Source organism: Callorhinchus milii, unplaced genomic scaffold (genome assembly GCF_018977255.1).
Source record: "Callorhinchus milii isolate IMCB2004 unplaced genomic scaffold, IMCB_Cmil_1.0 Scaffold3, whole genome shotgun sequence".
Lineage (NCBI taxonomy): Eukaryota > Metazoa > Chordata > Chondrichthyes > Chimaeriformes > Callorhinchidae > Callorhinchus > Callorhinchus milii.
In genome coordinates, this window is record NW_024704744.1 from 31,455,422 (window position 1) to 31,468,997 (window position 13,576).

General features: G+C 43.6%; 1 protein-coding gene across 1 annotated transcript in view; it reads right to left on the bottom strand.

Moving 5' to 3' along the window:
- The window catches only part of rspo3 (R-spondin 3), a 48,000-nt gene extending 36,233 nt beyond the window's left edge, over window positions 1–11,767 (bottom strand). The window contains exon 1 of the mRNA XM_007899262.2: window positions 10,394–11,767. Within this exon, the coding sequence (XP_007897453.2) occupies window positions 10,394–10,490 (97 nt within the window). The 5' untranslated portion in view covers window positions 10,491–11,767. The remainder of the gene's footprint in view (window positions 1–10,393) is intronic.
- Window positions 11,768–13,576: the final 1,809 nt, after the last annotated feature.

A 13,576-nucleotide genomic window follows, 5' to 3' on the forward strand; every position in this document is an offset into this window, starting at 1 on the left:
GTTTAACAAATAAATACGTTGTTTGTAGTTAGACATCACAGAATACAACAACAAAAGTACATTGCTCTGAACAGTCAGGGATCAGGACCCAAGCATGGGTGGCAGAGTTGGGATGAGGGAGGGCAGAGGGGGTAGGAGGGCGGCTGAAGGCACGGTCAAAAAGGAGGGTCTTGAGTCGTGCCTTGAAGGAGGCAAGAGATGGAGCAAGGTGAAGGGATTGTGGGATGGAGTTCCAAAGAGTGGTGGCAGAGAGGCTGGAAGCCCGGCCGCCGATGTTAGGGTGGGTCAGCGGGACACCTGGAGCAGGCTGGAGCCTCCTGAGCAGAGGGAGCGGACAGGTTGATAGGGGGTCAGCAGGTCAGAGATGTAGGAGGGGGCAAGGCCATGGAGCAACAACAACAAATTACATTTGTATAGTGTCTTTCACATCAGGAGGACATCCCAAGGCGCTGGACAGTCAGGGATCCACACCAGAGATGGTGGTTGCAATAAGAAGGGGTGGAGGGCGAGGAGGATAGCTGTAGGAGGGTAACCAAAGGCATAGTCAAGGAGGAGGGTCTTGAGACGGGTCTTGAAGGAGACAAGGGACAGGGCGAGATGGAGGGACTTTGGGATTGAATTCCAGAGGGTGGGGGCAGAGAAGCTGAAGGCCTGCCCGCCAATGGTGGGACTGGCAAGGTGCAGTCGTGAAGCAGGCTGCAGCCTGCTGAGCAGAGGGAGCGGACAAGTTGGTAGAGGGTTAGGAAATCACAAAGGTAGGGAGGAGCAAGGCCGTGGAGGACTTTGAAGGTAAGGACCAGGATCTTGAATTGTCCTCTGTGTGATGGGGTGCCAGGGGAGCTGGGCGAGGATACGGGTGATAGGGTCACGGAGCCTGGTGTGGGAGAAGGCACTGGCTGCAGAGTTCTGGATGATCTGTAGCCTGTGGATGGAGGAGTTGGGGAGGCTGACAGTTTGCGTAGTCAAGCCTGGATGTGATGAATGTATGGATGAGTGTCTCGGTGGCCTGGGGTGAGAGACAGTGGCGGAGCCAGGGAATTTTGCGGAGGTCGGGAAAGGTGGAGCGGGTCATGGCACGGATGTGGGTGATGAAGGACAGTTGAGGGTCGATCAGGACCCCGAGGTTCCGTATTGGTTCCATGAGGTGTAGAGTGCATCCATGAAGGGTGATGCTGTCAGTGCCTGAGATATGCAGATACTGACGCGTGCCAAGCAAAAGGGCCTCAGTCTTATTGACATTCAACTGGAGAACGTTAGCTCCCATCCAGGGCTTGATATCCAACCGGGAGTCTATGAGGACAGCAAATGTGTCTAAATTGCATAAAATAAAACCATGTAAATTTGTTTTGTCTTTTGTCTTTGGCACATTTGGTAAATAATATATAATTTACCTGAGATTGGGTTCTCTTTACTTTTGATTCCTTTTAACTCATAAAGGATTTCACTATACTACAACTTACAGCAAGATTGTGTCTATCTAGAAACGCTTATGAGTGACTGTATTGACAGGGTGTATATCACCATCACAGTCACTCCACTTAATCAATAAAATATAATGTAGTAACAACAACTCATTGTAAAGATCAAATAAAATTCCAGAGAAGCCGTCATGTTACAACTGAGAGCTCAATGCAACAGAAAAGATTTAGCTATTCTGTCTCCTTCTGGCGTAAGATGTTAGTGCACTGGACGCTGGACTGGAAGACTTATGTTTGAAATACAAGTTTGTCAGACATTCATCAGATGGTGAACAGCCAGTTTCATCAGTCATGAAGAACAGGCAGGATAACTAGATGATGGAAGGGGGGAGAAACTAGAAGTGGTTTCATAACAGATTGGACATCAGCACCCTTTTGTCTGGTCATAAAGATATATTGAAAGATTGTGGACAGGCTTTCCTCTGCAAAACAGTATGCATTGGTCTGAGGAAAATAAAAGGAGAAAAGAGGCAATGATTGCTTTAAAGAGAAGGGGGACCAAATATTGTAAGAATTAGACCAAATTCCGCTTTGTGTTAAAATTAAAATTGTGCAGAATTGTGGAAATTACGTATATTAAGTCTTTAGTTGGAAGCTGGTTCATTTTAAGAATTGCATAAAACTGGCTTCCTAATTGAGACTGAATTTTCCACTTCTTTGTGCAAATTCAAATGTCAAGACAAAATGATCCTTCAGTCTGAGGCTAGGTGGAATTTAATCCTCAGGTATTCAAGGGGATTTGTTTTGGTCAACCAGGTGTCTGACACATGGTGGATGGATGGATGTCTGATAGAAGGCCCCCATGAACCACTAAAATAATTCTTTATTCAACAATACGTTCTTTTAGAAATCTGATACCACTGTATTGGGTAAGATGCAATCTGATTACCAATGAATGGAGTGTTTATTTTGTAAATTAACCCAATATAAATGATGGGGTTATTGATTAGGTGAGGGAAGATGCTCTCCTTGACTCTGCCTTTCAGTTACACACTCCAAATCTACAAATTTGAATGTAATTATTTTAGAAATAAATATGCATGTATACAATTCTTCTACGAGATATTAAACATTTTCAAAGAAATAGTAAGTGCATGCTTTAAATTTTGAAAGGTCTACAAAGTTGAGGATTTTTTCTGCAAAGCTTTCTTTGTGTAAAACATAATTTGTGACAATGTGGAACGAACAATAGCAATATTCGTTACATTTGATATTGCGCCTTTCACATTGGGAAGCCATCTCAAACAGATTTACAGGATTTACTGTAAAGTGTAGTGACTGTGTATTTTGTAGGCAAAGGTCATAGTCAATCTGTGTACAGCATTGTCCCACAAACTTATAACAATGATTATAATAATTATTATAATAATGTTTAATAATAATGATTATTGATTATAATAATAATGATTATCGTGTAGCATATTGGTTAGAACACTCGCCTCGCAAGCAAGAGGACCTGGGTTCGATTCATGGGCAGGGGGAAATGTTAGTCAAGTTTCCTTGCTCCACCCGCCTTTGTTTACCAAGCAGTAAGTAGGAATCCAGTTGTTAGTCGAATAGTGGATCACTTTTCCGGGGATAATAATCCCTTAAAAAAATAATAATAACTTGGTCACTCAATTCACGACTGTTTGTAGGACAAGGCTGTGTGCAATTGGCTGCTGTGTTTCACCCACAAAATATATAGTCGATTTATTTTACAGTATATTTTGAGACTTCTTGAAGACGTGATAAGGTGCTACATCAAATGCAAGGATTATTATTATTAACTGAATGACTGACTTTACTGGCGTTTATTAGCCAGGCCACAGGGAAAAACTCCCTTCTCTTTTTGAATAGAGCCACAGGATCTTTGGCATCCACCTGAACAGGCAGATGGGAACTCAGTTTAACAGTACCTTCACAAAGCAGCGCACCTCAATATTATAATTAAATATATGAGTTTAAAGTCCCATCATGGGAACTCACCATTTTCTGTTAGGTGAGAATGCTACCAAATGGGCCTGGGTGACACCAATAATTTTAATAATGGTAATAATCCTTACAATTGATATAGCGTCTTATCAAGATGTCAAGATCTCTCAAATGTTTCACAGGATTTTACTGTGACTATAGTATATTATCTGATAAACCAAGATCTATCTTTATGACTCATGCAGCTATAATATTTCATTTAATATCTAGATACAAATGTACAGTTTATATTGGGGAATATTGCATTGACAAAGGTTTAGTCCTTTGAATGCAATGTTAAGTACGGAGGTCCCGGCTACCTATTCTAACAGACAGTAAAGATACCATGGCACTAATCAAAAAGAGAACTGAGTTTCTCTCCTTGTCCTGGTCAACAATCCCCTCGATAAAATAGGTCATTCATTTCTTGGCTGATTGAGGGTCATTGTTGTGCTCAAATGGACTGCCATGTTCACCTACGCCTATATATTCACTGCACTTCACAGCAAATCCTGTGAAGTGCTTTGAAATGTCCTCCTGGCATGAAAGGTTGAGAAATGCAAACATTTCAAATGCAAGTATTATTATTTTTACCATCATCGTTATTATTATTACAAACATCCATGCAGGCTTTAGCTAATATTTAAAACTATCATGTATTAAATCTGAAGCTATGTGGAATTACTGTGGGTTATGGGTAAATGTACCTGATGAAGTGATAGGAACTTTTCCTACTGCATAGATAAAGGGCTCAAATAAATGTTTTTGTCATTGTGACCCAATTTCCAGTATTCATGCATGTGTTCCATGGAGTTCTTAGGCAAGAGGCAGTTGAGTTATACTAATAATCCTTACGTTTGATATAGTTCATTTTCACATTGAAAGATCATCTCAAAGTGCTTCATGGGATTTTCTCGAATGGAGTCTCAAAGTAAAGTGGTTAGCATGCTCGTCTCACAAAAGAGAGGACCCAGGTTTGATTCCCAGTTGGGACGAAAGCTTGGGCAAGTTTCCTTACTCCACGTCCTTACACTAAGTAAGAACCTGGTTGTTAGTTGATTGGTGGATTGCCTTTCCGGGGGTAATAATTCCTCTTTGTCAGACATTGCTGTGCGCAATTGGTTGTTGCATTTTGCCCACAAATATATATAGTCAATTCACATTACAATGTATTCTGTGAAGCACGTTGAGATGTCACAACAATGTGATAAGGCACTAAATCAAATGCAAAGATTATCTTATTATTATTACTATAAAGTGTAGGGACTGCTTATTTTGTAGAGTTCTTTAGGGTATTCAGGCGTGTAAAGTGTAAGTTATGTATTCAGAAAAGAGCTGGGCCTATGGAAGTGTCCAATTCAGGATCAGTTCAATTCCTAACCATTTTGCAGCACATGGAGTCACTAATGTCCTTGGACAAAGCACAACGGTAGTGTTTGTCAATATGCTAGCTGAACAAGATTTATTTTACGAAAAAATAAAAAGGAATGTTTTAGGACGAAGATTAAAAAACAGCCCTTTTGCCCAAAACTGAAGGAATTCAGAAGTGGGTCGATGTTAATATTGTATTTTAATACAGAGGCGCTCGGGGTTGAGTTCTTAAAATCTGTGTAAAGGTTGGACAAGTGAGATCACAGACATTCAGACATTGGCTGCTCCGTTTGTTTGTGCAGAAAAGTAATGTTGTTTTTGTAACTGGACCTGCTGCTATGATTGGAGCCCGCTATCCCGAGCTGGAAGAGCAATAAAATGAATCACTTTTATCGTTGGACACGTCAGAGGATGCAATAAGATCTCAGAAAACCCACAGTACAAATGAGAAAGCACAACAACATGATATAATGTGCGGATTTCCAAACGGTGGGTGTCCCTCCCACCAGGAATGCTACCAGAGGCGAAAAGAGAATTAACCCCACACCCACATATGAGTGGAAACACGAGTAATCCCTGTTTGTACAATGCATTTTAGTCCTGACATCTGAACTACTAAACAAGGTCATAAATAGTGTGCTTGGGATCATGATTTTTAAAAAAACATACAAGAAACTGTGCAGTTAAATCTCACAGCACATGCCGACTTATCAGACTTAAAAAGGCAATTTAAGTCTGAAAGAAGCACACCTTTGATTTATGTTAGAAAGTTTTCGTAAATAATCAAATGAGCAGCGCCTGGATCCTTTAACCTGCTCCAGTGAGATACAGACTCATAGGAGCTTCAAACCATGTTAAGCATGTGCCCGCCCTATTCATCAATACCCGTTTAAATGGTTACAGGGCGGATTTCTTTTTAATAAGCAAGCTATGGTGCTGTTGAGTAAATGTCTGTCAAATACCTTGCGAAATAAAACAAATACTTGGATTTTAACAACGCTCTTTTTTTTTAGCATTTTACAACACTGCATCTGTTGATAAATCAAATCTCTCCTATCGTTCGCATCTATATTAAAACGACTAGATATTGTGCTTTCCAACCAGACCCCTTTGAAAGATATTTGCCAACCATTGGGCAACCAGTTGTTGTTATTATTATTAGGGGTGTGGGTTTGGCAGATGGTACTAAATCCTCCAGAATTGTTTACTTTCCAAAATGAAATAATGGGATTTTTTTAAGAAAAACAACACACGCACATTTCAGCTCTCCAACCCAACATTGCAATGTTAAGGCAGCCTCCCACACGTTTATTAACGATTGCCCATTGAACCAAAGCCAACCCACGCCCCAGAGCCTTTCACATTTGCCCCGCACACGTCGCAAATCATGGCTGTGTTCTGCAATATAAAGCAGACCATTACATTGAAGCGTTTTCTCCAGTAGATTCGTGTCTCACTCTTCAGTTAAGACGGTCACCCACAGCGTTCCTTTATCTACTGCTGCACGTTAGTTCCGCAATGTTTGCACCGAGTCCATTAATCAAATTTGATGCAATATAAGCAGATTGCTGCTGTAAGAAAATGTTCACCAAGTCCCCGACTCCAGTACCATGAGCATTTTCCTTCACAGAATGAGATTTCGCTGTTTGCTTTTCCAGCCCTTTGACAACAAGTGAATCTCAACTGTGATGTTAATGCGTTCTCTCGTCATCTCCATGTCAGGTAAATCCAATGGGATTGGGGACGATTTCCTCTCACCGAGCACTTCAATCATTTGGGAATGAATTTTACCCACAGGCTAATCCCTACCTCTCTCTTTCTCTCTGCTGAGTGCCATCACTCACAAGCCAGCAGGTTCACCATACTCACATCCACACAACCTTCTACCAGAGCTCAGCTCTATAGACTAATTCATTATAGTTCTATTGCCAAGGGCTGGAGGGTATCCCTCGTCCCATTCAGCTCTGCCGAAGTCATTAAATAACCATGTTAACGTCAAAACAGTAGTCACTGGGCGATTTCGGAACAGATTTATTCAGCGTAACGTTGCTTTGTGTTTAGAAAGGGGCATTTGACGATCAAGTGCGGAATGAAAGGGACCTGCAAAAGGCATGACCCCCGATCAGTTTCTATTGAGGGAATCATTACGCAAGTAGTAGAGTATGTACTGATGTGGGTGTCGCGATATAACTGATGGAAACTAGATTTTTTTTAAAAAATGAAGTTTTTCCTATATATATATATATATGTGCGTGTGTATAAACGTTATTTTCTCACTTGTGTCCTTTCCTATTCAGATAAAAGTCAGGCTCTTTCAAGCGTGTTTCTCCCTGATGTACACACACCCCAGAAAATATACAATCAATTCATTTCACAGTATGTTCAATGAAGCGCTAACAACGTGATGATGTGCTGTATCAAATGCAAGTATAATTATTATTATTATTGTTATTCCCCCCTCTCTCCCTCGCCAGCTGTTATTCTCAGCTAACGCTCCAGGTTCTGCACTGCTGTGATTGGAGACTGCAACCGATTAAAACATATTATGAGCTCCTTCGTCAGAACTTCTTTTTTGCAAGCGAACTGTTCCGAAAGCACTTCATCTTAAACAAACATTACATTGGAATCATCCCGCGGTCTGTCACCGAAATGCACTGAAACCATAAAAATATTCAGTTTACAATCCGACCTGCCTACTTAGCTTTGTCACTTGCACTGTAAGAGATACGCAAAATCGTTGAAGGAAAGATGCAGACAGATCAAAATAACTCTCCAATGTCAGGATGGTAAAGTTTGGACCCCAGTACGATCAGATCATCTTCTCCAGAGCAGTGATGGGGGTTTCACTGTAGAAGTGTTCTGATCAGAGATGGCATTAGCAGCTGCACAGTCATAACTGAGACCAACTCAAGTGTCAGACTGGTCACTGATGACTTTCAGAGCTTTCCCGCAATCCGCTTGCGGGCTTTGCCTCCCCGGCGAGAGACTTTATACCTTTATTTTACCGAGAAAAGAGTCCGGGAAATACATTTGGAAATAATACGTTGCAACACAAGATGTCGCAGTAGGTGTTCTTTTGGAAGGCTCGCGTGTGGATGAAAAAAAAACAACTGGGAGGAGGGGAAGGGGAGGATTGGAGGGTTGCAGCTTTGCCGTTGGGACTCGGTAGGGGCTGGAAAAGCAGCACCAGGAAAATCTCTCCTCTCTCCCTCTCTCCCTCCCCCATTCTCCAGCCACAGCCCGGCTTTAGTTTGAATTAAAGTTGAGAGTCCCATTGTATACAGCAACTTTGCCTCCCAACACGTGGCTGGAAGGCAACGTATTCCCTGATTCCCTGATCCTGGCAGGGAATGAATGCCAGACTCCAGAGCGATGCCCCTGACTTTTCATGTTGGGTGGGGGGAGAGGGGGAATATTAATCAGCATAGTATAAAGGCATTATGCGANTTAGCGCAATAATCACGTCCTCTCATTATATTGATGAGACTTGAGATTTTTTTCGAGGGTTGTTTAAGATATATAAAAGTGTAGCATTAAAGCTGAGAGGGTGACAGGAGGCGAGGGAGAGGCCGTGGGGTTTGCAGGAGATGCGGTTTGCAGTGATCTGCTGAAGCCTGAGTCAGAAGCCAGTGTGAGTGCTGGTTCCTGTGGAAAGCAATGGAGAGGACCTGAGCCACTCGACTTTTGCGGCTCAGTCGATCTATGAATTTGAAAAGGCTCAGATCCTGCCCGGCTCCCACCCCGGGAGTGACAGGCGAGCTCTTATGAGAGGGGCAATCGGGCAGATGCAAATCCCCCCCTGTCAGGTTAGAAGCAGCCCGGCCATGGCACACATCAATAATTGTCATTACTTTCACGTCAATGCAAATCCAACGCGATCGTGTCAGGTGGACGGCTTTGGGGGAATTAAAGTGTGTATCTTGGGTTGGGGGGGGGAGGGGGGGTAGGGGATTAGATGCCGCATGCACGCAGGTAACATTGTAAATCGGTTAGTTTACATAACGTTTCTTTCCACTATCTAACCTCCAGCATTCCCCCCGATGATAATAATAATAATAATTATAATAATAATAAGGGGGTGTTCTGAGAGGCCGCTAAGAGAGATGTTGTGCTCAGGCGAGTCTTACTGCGAAATATTTCCCCCGCAGTTTAAGAAGATCTTAAACTGAATATCTCACAACGGGTCGTTTAAGAAGATGTATTGAGATCAGTGACCCGCAGACAGGCATTCATCCCTATTATGGACTGCCCTCACTTTAATAAACTTCACGCAGAAATTTATCCAGACTTATCTTCGACATTTTTTGTATCTTACAATAAATTCTACTCTCCTGCACAGTGTTTATAAACGGTGCCTGTGGTCAGTCGGAATCTTTTGCAGAAGAAGGAACGATTGAGGCTAAAACGTCCCGAGTGTGACTTTTATTTAAGCAAAACAAAGTGGAGGTTTCTGCAGTGCCCTAAACTTTATTGTGATACACTCTATTTCAAGTCCTACGGGGCGCTGAAGACTAGAAATCCAGCTGTTAGGAGTGTCTGTCAGGGAGTTTCAGGTTACATGTAGTTGACCAAAGCAGCAAAGTACTGAAATACTTCTGCAGTCAAACAGAAGAAGCGCATTAGCTCTGCGATCTGAAGCCGATAAGCAGTGTCAAGTACAAAAGCGCTCTCAGCCTCACAGCTTCATCTGATGGAGTAATATGCACTTATTGGCCCGGCGTCAGTGACCTGACTATCCGCACCCTTGACCTACAAGTTTTTTTTCAAAATAATCTTGAGCGGGAAAGGGATGCAAGAACCATTTAGCTGGTGGTACTGTGCACTGTCCTATCAGTCGCGACATTTGCACATTCCCCAAGACATATCACCGAAGGACAACAGCGAAGTCTGTAGGTGGGAAAGGAGGGGAGGCACTGACTGCACTGACGCTTTGCTATTAATGCGATATTAATAACTAACCTGCATGCGAGCAGGTACTAAGCATTATTCCCCCCTTCAGTATGTACATGAGCTTTAATTGGACCGGATGATTTTCACTTTACAAAGTTATTTTAAGCTTAAAAGGAGCAATTTACTGGCGGTGACCCTGTCTGCACATCGACCCCAGTTCAATGGTTCGCTGGTTTCCAATGTCTGAAAAAGCGACCTGCAATTGACCAAAGTACATACTCGGGGGTGGGGGGGGGGGGGGGGGGGTAACACGCCTTAAGACTGATGGGAAACCCTATATGCCCTCCTCACACCCATTTATTTGTGGGAGACTCCATCGTTTTAATGCTAGTGATGAGTACTGACACCAAGCTCGGAACACATGCCTTCCGATCGCTGCACAAACTAAACCCCACAAGTTGATGTGGTGTTCAATCCACGTGTTGAAGTTAATATTGCACGTATGGACTGAACGGTTAACTCAGAACCCGGACACTTGCAAACGGGTCTCTCAGTTCTCCAAACGATCAGGCGGATGAAAGGTGAAAGGGAGCGACAGGGACACATAATGGGAAGAGAGGTGGGGGGTGGGGGACATTAGGTGTTTGGGTGGAAAGTTAAACAGGTGTAATAAGGAGTAACAACAAAAAAGCAAAACTTACTTCTTCTGTGCCGCCTTCCTCTGGAGGCGTTTTGGCTGCCAATGTATTCCATACAGTTTAATAAAATTAGAACCACAGAAATCAGTCGAAATTGCATAGTAACCTGCGGGTGACGTCCCTCAAATCAGTTACTGCAGTGACTCGGGGTTGACTTTGGGGGGGAATCTCCGGGAAATCCTCCTCGACTGCTGGCTATTGATGCAAATGGAGCAGAGTGGGCAGACGGTCTTTACGGCTCTATAGTGCTACGAAGTGCAGACAGATCTGATCTGGGGCCCCAGAACCACTGGCCCGACTTGTAAGTAACATCTTGTAGCCAAGTGATTTGGAAGCCACATAGAGCTCAGTGCGCTTGGGTCTCACGTCCTTAAAAAGAAACGCCTCAGACAGCCCCAGACCAGGTCCCGTCAACATCTGCTCTGCCGACACCCCTCAAAAACTGTCACATTTAACACCTTCACAGCCATCCGCTCTTCCAAACCATCTGAACATACGCCAATTTCTTTTTTTTTTGGGATGGGGGGGGGGAATCTTTAGGTCAATCTTCTGGAATAATTCTCTTTTGCTATCTGATTGCGGCTCATCCAAAATCCTTAAATCACCGCGAATGTGTCAGATCAGCAGTCGGACTGAAAAGAACATAACCATTTTTTAAACTAAATGGGCCCTTTCAGTTCCCCCTTTTTTTTTTCCTCTCTCTCTCTCTCTCTCTCTCTCTCTCTCTCCTCCCAAAATCAGATTTGGTTTGGTGCCACTCTCCGCGTAAGGGCTGTGGGAGGAAGGAGAGAGGAGGGCGAAGTATATCTGGAAGAGTTTTTGCCCCCAGTGTGCGCGGCGCTGATCCAATCCAAACCCTCTCCGAGCGTCGCTGAGGGATTTTTTTTTTCCGCTTCAGACGCGGGATTCCCGACCTTGTCAGTGTCACGCTGTCTGTCGTCTGCAAAGGTCCTCGGAGCTCAGAAAAGTCATGACTTCCTACCGCTGGACCTCTAACGGGTTGTTGTTGTTGTTGTTTTGGGGGCTTTTTAACGCACCCGCCGTTTCGTTCTTTCTTTCTTTCTTTCTTTCTTTCTTTCGCTCGTGTGATGGTTATAGGTGTGAGCACAGAGAGGACCGAGACGCGGGCGACAGCCCCGAGTTGTGCGCTGAGAGTGTTGTTGTTTTTGTTTTTTTTTGCCTCTCAGTCCAGTCCAGTCCGGTCCGGTCCAGTCCCGCGCTGATACGCTTCGCACTCTTGAGGGCGATATGACTGAGCAGAAAAGGCACTAAAAGCAGATCAGATGACGTGGGCTGGCGCACAGAAACTCCACAAGCCAGCAAAGGGGCTCTGGCTAATATACTTGTCTTTTCTCAATAAATATGGCTTAGCCTCGCCCCCAAAGGCTCGTCTGCTGGAGGGGTATATAAGTCCAGTCCACGGCAACTGTGTTCCTTTGCTGATCCGCAGCTCGGCTATTTGCAGCAGCACATCGATTACACGGGAGGCGGTGAATCGGACCGTGCAATGCTGGAGTTTTGTATTTTTAAAGCTGAATTGATTCCCCCCCTCCCTCCCTCCCTCCCTCCCTCCCTCCCTCCCACCCCAAATGTATTTGAATCACAAGGCGCTTCCAAACCATTCCTCCGCATCGATGGGAACAAAAAGAAAAGTGTCCCGAAGAGGCGCAGCGCAGCGCAGCGCGGTCGCTGAACACCGATGGACACTCCGCAGACGCAGGGCACGTTTTGCGCAAAATAGCGATGCAAAAAAAATTGTCTGCTGCAGAGCGCGAAAAAAAACGATCAGCCACAAACGAGGAAACACGGGGAGGTATTTTAAAGGTTCTCCCAATGCAAAACAAGGAGCCCCCTTCCACCCCACTTTTTTTTATTGATTTATTGATTTTTTTTTATCCCAATCTCACGTGAAGACACAGTGACATTTCAGGACAGGCAATGACTAAAGAGCAGCGAGCGATGGGCTAAGTTCAGGCAGAGGCGCCTCTAATGAGCCTTATCCATTGATCCACATGGTTTTGTTCCTCGGCGTCAATGGGAAGTTGCCAGTCATTAAATACCCGTGTGCTGCTGGTGTCCTTTACCCCAAATCAAACCAGTTGTGTGTGTTACAGGTCCCCGTTGAATAAACAGCACACGTATTCCACTGGTGTGTCCAATGCATAGCTTTTAACAATTACTGCTCGTGGGAACCATTATAATAATTGGTGGTATTTTAGTTGCTTTCTATCCATGCCGGTGGTCAGCATATCGAAATCATTTAATTGGAATGAAAAAAATTATCACATGAAACAGCAAATGTTGCCGGAGTGAGTCATGGAATTTGGATGAGGTTTAATTTCCATTACCCCAAATGAACATTTTTTTGGCTAACCAGGTGTCTTACATGCGTAGAAACCCCTTATTGTGGTTTAGCTTTTGCGACCTCACTGTTAGCAGTGCCAGTGATAGCGAGGTTACAGAAGCTAAGATGCTGTTTGCCACTCTGAGTGAACATTTTTTGTTGGTGGAAGAAACACAGCTTTCTTGTGCAAGTTAGCCTTGAGAACACAGGTGTATGTGAGGCATCAGATACCCAAAGTGCATATTGAACTACTGCTGGAATGTAACAGTTTACCGTCGGAGGAAACGGATACGTTTCCCATAACTTCCATTGGTGAGCAAGGCAAACTGGACAGTTATCTTCATTCCCCTGGAATATTGAGGACAGGACTGGTTAAGGTATTAAATCACTGAGGCCATCAAAGGGAGTTAATAATAATCCTTACACATAATAATAATAATCCTTGCAATTGATATAGCGCCTTATCACGTCTTCGAGGTGTCTGAAAGCACCTCACAGATTATATGGTAAAGTAAATTGACTGGATATTTTATGGGTGAAACATGACAGCCAATTGCGCACAGTAGTGTCGCACAAGCAATCGTGGATTGAGTGACCAAATTATAATTTTTATTTGAAGGGATAATTACCAATGGAAAAGTGATCTGCCAATCGACTAACAACCAGGTTCCTATTTACTGCTAGGTAAACAGAGGCTTGTGGAGTAAGGAAACTTGCCTAATGTTTCTCCCTGCCCGGGAATCGAACGCAGTTCTATTCGCAAACAAGAACTGAGATATTCATGGGGACAACATAAAAATATCTCAAGTGAGGAAACTGTGTATTTCCATCGCACCAATTCT